This window comes from Brassica oleracea, chromosome C9, assembly GCF_000695525.1.
Source record: "Brassica oleracea var. oleracea cultivar TO1000 chromosome C9, BOL, whole genome shotgun sequence".
NCBI lineage: Eukaryota > Viridiplantae > Streptophyta > Magnoliopsida > Brassicales > Brassicaceae > Brassica > Brassica oleracea.
Window position 1 is genome coordinate 17,681,006 of NC_027756.1, and position 9,046 is coordinate 17,690,051.

The window sequence follows — 9,046 nt, forward strand, 5'->3', positions numbered from 1 at the left end:
AACGTTCTCCGTCGGTACGTAGTTTTTCCGATGAACTCTGGTCTCGTGTATCCGCATCGTAATATCGTCGGAAGTTCGTCAGAATGACGTTTCTCGGTATTCGTCAGAAAGTCGTCGGAAGTTCTGACGAAATTCCGACGAATTTTTTTTTTCCGACGAAACGATACCGACGGACGGGTTCGTCGGAAATTCGTCGGAATCGGTCTATTCCGACGAATTTCCGACGATTTCCGCCATCAAAACCCCCATGTTTTCTTGTAGTGACAAGAAAACCTAGCTCTTACCTTACTTTCGATAAAACACAGAGATCTCAGCTTCCGCGGAAAAAAGTTCAGTCATGAAATCAAGGTAGGGTTTACTGTTGCAGAATTGAAAAAGACTTTTAGCCAAGAAAAAAATAGATTGTGATTTAGAGAAGAGATGCAGGACTTCCCCTGTCAAATCAGAGAGAAGAAAGAGAGAGATGTCTATAGGGCAATCGGCAATTCATCTTCGCACTCCGGTGAGTCGGATAAATTTACGAGACATGAATCAACCATTCAAAGGAAAATCAAAAGTATTTCATCGATTTAAAAGAGTTTTGAGATCAGTTTGAGACTGAAGTATATTTGAAGAGACAAGTTAGTTTTGAAAAGCATGTTTTTTTTTTGCAATTTCTAATTAATGTTCTTTGCCCTATGTTCATATCCAAAAGTGTATTACGAGGGAGCTTGGATGTAAGCTAAGCTATATCTTTAGTGAGTAAAATAGGAGTAAGAACATTTTGGGGGTTATGAAATGTCAAACAGTGATTTTTCATATAATTAAATTAGCGTTGTTTTATAGGTGTCTAGTGCAAATTTCCTTAAATATATTGCATATTTAAAGAGTACATTGTTTAAAGAGTACATTGTTGTGTTTCAAAAAAAAAAAAAAAAAGAGTACATTGTTTCGAGTAGGTTCAGATCAAAAATGGAAATGTATGTTAACATATTATAAAAATACAAACTATTTTGGCTCCTTGTTTAATATCTAAACTATTTTTGATATTTAATTAAAGGCAAAATCTGCTAAATAGGCATTTTTAGTTTTTGTTATTTAAATAGTCCTCAAAAATCAAAATGATGAAATTAAGTTTTATTAAAGAGGTAAATTGTTGTGGATGAAAAAAAAAGTTTCAAAAGACTTTAATAGAATAAAATTATTGCAAATGTTTCCCTAAGCTGCATATCTCGTCCCCTCAGCCCAATATATATCCAAATTCTCTCACTACCCATCTCCATTTCAACCTCATCTTGTCTTTGATCCTCTAATGAAGGAAGCTACGGGAAGCTCAATCCCCATAAAAAAAAACTGTACATAATTGAGTTGATATAACTCCATAGCTTTTACTCTCTATACAAACTTTATATCATATTTAGCTAACTATACAAAAACACTGTTAGACACTGTTTGAATTTTTCAATATACCAAAATACCCTATTGCTCTAATTTGTACAAAATATGTACCATATATCTCTTACTAAGATTTATATCTCTCGGAAATATTATTTTGTTGGAAATAGTAATTGCTCATATACATACGTCCAGATTTTTTACTATTTCTCCCCATTTGTAAAACTCTGCCAAAAAGAGCAATTTTTCTGATATTATCTTAAATCTGCATCCACTTTGACCTTTTGTTCAAACTACAGTGAAACCTCTATAAATTAATAACGTTGGGACTACACCAAAACTATAATTTTTTTATTAATTTATAGAGATATTAATTTATCGATATACTAATTGAACCAAAAACTCAATTTGAGACTATAAAATTATATTATTTTATATATATTATTAGTGTATATTAATTTATAAAGTATTAATTTAAAGAGGTTGTACTGTATTTAGGTTATATCTCTCACCAATTGAACATTTTTCTGGAGTTGATTTTTTTTTCTAGTTTGGTGTTTTATTTCCAAAACCATCTATTTCGTTATTGAGATATAGATTTCAAGACGCGGAGAAGTCCGTTCTTATTCTGGATAGAATGTTTTTTTTGCTAAGATTTTGGATAGAATGTTTGTGGAGCAAACCTAATCATGGTGCCGTTGAAGCTTAATGATAAACTTACAGAGGAGAAAAAGAGGGTGGAGGATGAAGGAATCAGAGATAGAAAAGAAGACTTATCTATTTGCGAATTTGTTTTCTGGATGTACACAGAACTTTGTATCTCGTTTCTATTAGCTTTATATACATTCAGGGACGGATCTACAGTAGCAGGAACGGGGGCACGTGCCCCCGACTACTTTTCAAATATTATTTACGAGCAACTAGTTAGGTGACACCATTTATTTTGATGGAACAATTGGTTAAGATGCCCCGGGTTACGTTCAGCTTTCAGTGTTCGAACTTCGAGTCCAACACCTATCTTTTTCTTCCTCGTTTTATCTTTTGCTGTATAATTAATGTCTTGTCCACTTTTACAATTTCTTTACAGCTATTATTATTGAGATTATCCAACCTTTTTGTTTTATTGTTAATACTTAATATTATTATTTTTTCTTGTTAGCATATCTCCTCCTTTCTTTATTTGTCTTCTCATCTTTCTTTCTATTATAGTTTATATTTCATCTTAAATTTTGGAGCCATTTTAAAATCCATTCTTTTAATAGTAGATATTAGCAATTGCTAATAAAGAAATGAAACAAATTAATCCGCTCATTTTTATTTAATATTTTAAAGCTTAGTTCCTTATGATATAATGACTATAAAAAAGTTGCATATGATATTGATATACTGCTATATATTTGTAAATTTGAAGACTATATATATATATATTTATTTAAATTAATTTTTACTGGGACAGTATGTTATTGTGATTAGTTATATTTGTAAAAATATAATTCTTATAAAATCTGTTCTGAATTGAAGAAAATTAACGGTCTATATTTAATTTTTAATAGCTAATAGCTTATGACAATTTTTAAAATAGACTGTTATTTATTTTATTTTATATTAATTAATTTTATATTATTTTTAATATATATATATTTGTTTTGTGCCCCCGTCAAATAATTGGCCTGGATCCGCCACTTTATACATTAGATACATAACGACTCTATGAATCGAAATCCGTACAACATATCTTGTTCGGCTTTTGATTGTTTCAAATCTGGTTTCGTGGATCGACAAGATCTGAATTAAGGAGAAGAAACGAGGTGCACAACGCCCACCACCGCATACATTTTCGTTGCTAAGTATCTCACCATCACCTCCTGCTAATCTAATCGGTGATGAAAAGAAGGAAGAGAATATGTTAAAAGCTTCACAATTTTTTTTTATGTTTTCTCTTTCCACTATCTCTTCATTTTCGAACAGAAGGTGGTTCAGATTTTTTCTAGAAAACAACAACAAATTTAGGCTTAGAACTTCTTGATATGTTGTCTACATTTATTAAAAATCTTATAAAATCTATAGCTAGGATTAACCTATTAATTTTCTCCACATAAAACTTAAAGTCGGGACTATAATAGTAATTTATCTCTATCCTTTTGCTATAGTAAAACACGATTTGTACCGTTATGGATAGATAGCTCATTTCCATGTTTCTTTTGTATTTTTGACCAATTCACTCTTTAACTCATTGAATACTTATCAAAAGTTTCCACTTTTTGATATAATTTTAGATAGTATATATATTTTTTTATAAAAGATGCTAAAAGTACATTTCAAATGTAAAATTAAATACATAAAAGTTTAACAACTTTCAGTACTTTCACTATTTAGGTGGCAAATATTTTGTTTATCTGAACAAAAGCAAATATTTTGTTTATCTGAACAAAAGCACAAATATGTTACAAGCACAACTGAGTAAACAAAACATAGAAATGCACCACAATACTATCTTCTTAATGAGCTTGAATGCTTTCTCCAAACTTGTGGGTTAAGCTCTTTATATACTCCTTCCTAACCGGGTGTTCTTCCTGCGGCCGGTTATATGGTGTCCAAACCGGTTCTCCCACAAACAGCCTCATTAGCTGCAAAACCAAAAACAACTAATTCATCACAATCCAACAACCAAATCTTTTTACAGCAGATGTAAAAGTTTAATCAGCGTTTTAGTAGAGGTTTTATATTTACCTTGATGTAGTTGCCGGTGTCGACTGTGAACCGGTGGTAGATCCCGGCAGGAAGGACAATGAGATCGCCCGGTTTCATCCAGATTCGGATCCAACGGTCATCCTTGTCCCTAACATCAAAGTAACCACTTCCCGCTAGGCAGTAACGAATCTCTTCGTCCTTGTGAATGTGTTCTGTGAAAAAGTTCTTCAGCTTCTCCTCGTAGTTGCTGACTTTCTCGGGACACAGATCCAGCATATCCTACAATAAATATAGGTTACAGTTAAAAGTTCTACGCATCAAATTTGTTAGATATTAACTAAGCAGCTAGCACATGGGTTTCAAAGCCAAAACACCATCAAAATGTTCCCTTAGGCTAGCTAAATTGAAGAAGGCACTGTGTTACGTTAATATGTACTACTATAAGATTATATTAGCTCTTTAGCTTAGATAGAGCCTTATATACTCAATCTCATAAAACGGCTAGTGATAAGGTTTAAGTACCACCCTTCTAATTGTGCAAGATTATATAGCCCTAGCATCCTAATACTACTCGGTTTCAATCATATTTCTCATGAGATTAATATGCAACAAACAAAATTCATCAATGACCATATATGGTGAGAATGAGTGAGAGTGATCGAAAGAGGTAATTAACCGGAACGTACCATGTAATCGTAACCCCTTTCATCTCTAATCTTGCCTAGCTCGGAATCATGCTCGTAGTTATCAGGGTTCAACTTCCAGTACAATACCCCCAGTTCTGCAAAAACACAGCAAAAATATTGTTATAGTTGTATGATCTGCTATTGTGTAGTATATTTGATCATTTCCTTAGTTTAGATTTCTTTTCGTGTCAGCTCATAAGCTTTTTTTTCTTTTTTTCTTTTTAAGAGCTCATATGCTTTATCTCGTAGTCACAACTCAAAATACAATAAAGTATGAACTACAACATCGTATTCACGACAATCACAGTTTCGAGAAATGACGATAGATATATTTAAGTGGAAGGAAATCGTTTTGCAAAAACAAAAAAAAGAGTAAAGAGTAGGTGGAAGCGAGAGAGAGAAACCTGCCAAGTAGTCGATAGTGAGGAGCTCTTTGGGGTTAGGATGATGAGGAAGTCTCTGATCTTCATTGCTATCATCCATTAACCATGCCTGCATCAACACTCACATGGCCTCAGAAAAAAACTCTGATTGGAACGTGAAGATAAAGAGTATCGCATTCAGAAATCAAATTCAATAAGGTGAAGAAGAATTAGGTTACCTCGAGAGCCATTCCTGATCTTCGTTCGTCTATGTGAGCAGTGAGTGTTTCGATTTCAGTCTCATCCGAAAATGATTCGATGAAGAGGTGAAGAGATCATTTCCTCGGTCGATGATTGTCACGTGTACGGCTTATGATTTCCTCTAGTTTTTTTTTATTTATTCCGGTTCCAAAAAATCTATTTTAATTAAGGTATTCTAAAATCAAGATTATCCCGACGTGAGCCGTCACGCTGGACCTCGGCTGACAAAAAAAAATATCATGGACCTCTGAGATAGTAAAAACATATCCGATCTATTTCTCTATTTTTACCTCTAAAATAGAGAAACTCTATAATAGAGATGAGTCTTACTCCAACGTATTTTTCTAAAATAGAGACTCTACATATACAGCAAAATATAGAGTAATGTTGTTTTTTTCCTCTATAAATAGAAGAAAACATAGCATTTTGTTATGAACTATTATGTGGATGTCCATATAGACCCTTAGGCCCATGTTCTAGACGGTTATAAACCCTAGTTCTGTATTCCTATATATATGTATGTTGTCAATGGAATAATAATAAGAACAATCAATTCTCTCTTTCTCTTGTTTCACAATACGTTATCAGCACGAAACTCTAAAAAACCCTGAGCCAAAGTTTCTGACCCTAAAAACCCTAACTCTCTCTCTCTCTCGATCGAAACCCTAGACGGCGAGAACCTTAATCCCTTGATCGTGAACCTTCATCCCTATTGTGAACCGACGATCCGATCTCAGCCTGTTCGAAACTGCGATCCGATCTCAGCCTGTTCGAAACTGCGATACCGATCTCAGCTTGTTCGACCGACTATCTCAGCAAGTTCCAGTTCGAAATCTTCTCTTGTTCAATCGGTGGTCCATTCAACCCAATTGGAGGTTTAAGGTAATTATCAAACCCTAATCGGATTTACATGTAAAAATCGAAACCTATATCCTAAAACCCTAATCATGTTTACATAATCGAAACCCTAATGATTAAAATCAAAACCCTAATGATTAAATCGAATCCCTAAAATTATCAAACCCTAAAACCAAAACATATTCAATTTATATTCTAAAACCCTAATTAAACTAAAGTATCAGATGTGATTATTAACACAATCAAATCAAATAAAGCTTGATTAAAATCGATACATATAATCTTTAAAACTCTAAACGAGTATTTTGAATCAAAATATGTTTCTGTTTTGAACTAGTCCTAATCACATGCTAGAACCTGATCTCTCTGAATATTGAATATGATTGCATGATCTGATAGAATCCATGTACTAGGCTTGCTAAATTCATAATTGAAACCTTTTAAATCGTCAAAACCTAGCGGTCTAAGCAAAACCCTAATTGTGATAAGTAATAATCTAACGATGTACTTATATTCTAACGATGATTGAAAACCCTAACTACATGTGTATGCCATTACGAGCAGACAAATAAACTGAATTTTAATAATTAGGAGTTAGCAAATTAATTCAGCTAAGTCTAATTTCGTAGAAATAGATTTGCTGGTTGGATCGGTTTTATTTGCTCAATTACGGCCAAAGTTTACTGCTGTATTTATAATCAACTGAAATTATACAGATTTATAATATCTACAACTTAGGTCATGTATTTACCATCATTGCTTGTCTAATAGGCAAGTAGATGAATCAATAACTCTAATTATTTATAATATATATATCAGATATGACATGGTAGCATATTTTATTGTGTAGAACATTAATTTGATGAACTAACTTTTGCTTAATACGATTTACTGTTTAATACTTTAGTGGTACTACCGAAAACTACTTTTATGAATTATGATTTATTTTCATATCTCCTTGAAATTTATAGACTTAAAAAATTATTTGTAATTTACGAGTCTTTCGATTATATATTGATGTTTACTAACAACATTAGCCATATTTTATGAGCAAATTTAAGTATTTCAGGATTGATTGTCCTCCCTAAAAGAGAAGAGATCATGTGAAATTATAACCAACCGGAAACATGAGCAGTTGGAATTTGCATCTCCATTGCACTTTTACTTGCCAAGATAAGTATTTTATTTTCATGCCTTATATAAAAGGTTAACTACATTTTAATTAGGTAAAATAATTCGCACGAAAATTGATATATGTGATATAAAAGTAGTTCACTAAATTGATTGATTGGTTAAACCTTGTTAAATAGCATGAAATTAAGAATTTAGCTAATAAAATAATTACTATAGGTATTTATTTCTTGATATAATAAGATACTTCTGTTAATACATCTTTTTATATAATTTGATTATTATTATTCATTACCATTATATATATATAGAATTTTAAGCTTAAATCACTTCTAGTTGATTATATATATTCTCTTGAGTAAAATATGATATTATATTTGAAAAAGGAAAGACCACATTGTTTTCTAAGGAAGTGGCTACAAAAGTCGTTGTAGACGTTAATGTGGATATGTATATGGTCAAAGTAGACCCCAATGAATTTCTTTCAAGAAAAATGTTCTCACAAGAAGTGAGAAAATAATTATGGTAGCAAATAAGAGATATTTCTCTGACCTTATAAGGAAAGAAACTAGTGTGAGTACAATGTTTTGTAGTATCAAGATTATTGGAAGCTCTAAAAGAGCATATACATGTATCATGTATAGGCCTGGGCAAAATAACCGGAACCGAAGAACCGAACCGGAACCGGTATGTCTATGGGAATGAAACTTATACTTTCCGAAGTCTCAAAGATCAAAAGGATCTAAGATGTAAGACATGACCTTACGTTGGTTATGTTGTTGATTTTTAATTGAGATTCACTTCGAGATTGGCAAAAATGCAGTGTTATCATCTCGAGGGGGAGAATTAGAGAATCTCACATCCCTAGTATGTGGAACATCCATAAGTATGTTCACACTGGAAATTGACTTGAAGAGTCATTTATAAAATAAAACCAAGGGATTGTACATCTAAAAAATATTGAGACAATAAGTAAAGAGAAATCTTGAATACCTTGAATCACAAGTATTACCCAATGCACTATTGTATTGTACTGCACAATGATTAGAAATGGAGATAAATGTAATAGTAAACCAGAAGTTTATTGAACGTGTAATGTTTGGCAAGCCGGTTATGCCATCCCGGTTTAGTAATGATACGAAAGATTTTCATATGGACATTCGTTAAAGAACCAGAAGATTCTTACGAATGATCTGCTATATGTTGTTTGCTTACAAGGCAATATAAGAATACAATTTTCACCCGTTGAATAGATTTGGAATCTATGTATACAAGGAAATGTTGGTGGTCTTGATCACCCACTGTTGGACTGATCATCCAGCATATGATTAATGCATCGACAAGAAAGTCGTATGTATCCTTGTCAAAGATCCGCAACCTGATGTTTGCGAGACTAATTGGTAATACTGGTAAAATCACAAGCCTTTGATGATTATTTTATGCATGTATGGATACATGATGAACATCTTGTAGCTAATGTTCATATTGAAGATGCAGCAGCATTTATTCGCATAATGCCAAAGAGTGATTAAGAACTCTCCCCATCAAACTGGTTTTGGTCAGGAACCAAAGATCCCCATCTAGAAAATTTTGGATAAGTTGTAGTTGTTCCACCACACAACTAAAAGATGGGACCTCAAAGAAGGTTATGAATATGTTGGATATGATCTCCATTGATAATAA

The 9,046-nt window shown here is 32.6% G+C and overlaps 1 protein-coding gene across 1 annotated transcript; it reads right to left on the reverse strand.

The window, feature by feature from the left end:
• Window positions 1-3,745: 3,745 nt before the first annotated feature.
• Window positions 3,746-5,517, reverse strand: LOC106313954 (1,2-dihydroxy-3-keto-5-methylthiopentene dioxygenase 4). The gene is made up of 5 exons (XM_013751891.1): window positions 5,353-5,517; window positions 5,156-5,243; window positions 4,752-4,846; window positions 4,105-4,344; window positions 3,746-4,001 (listed from the first exon to the last, which is right to left on the reverse strand). The coding sequence occupies exons 1-5, from the start codon at window positions 5,362-5,364 to the stop codon at window positions 3,873-3,875; spliced, it is 564 nt and encodes a 187-aa protein (XP_013607345.1). The 5' UTR covers window positions 5,365-5,517; the 3' UTR covers window positions 3,746-3,872.
• Window positions 5,518-9,046: the final 3,529 nt, after the last annotated feature.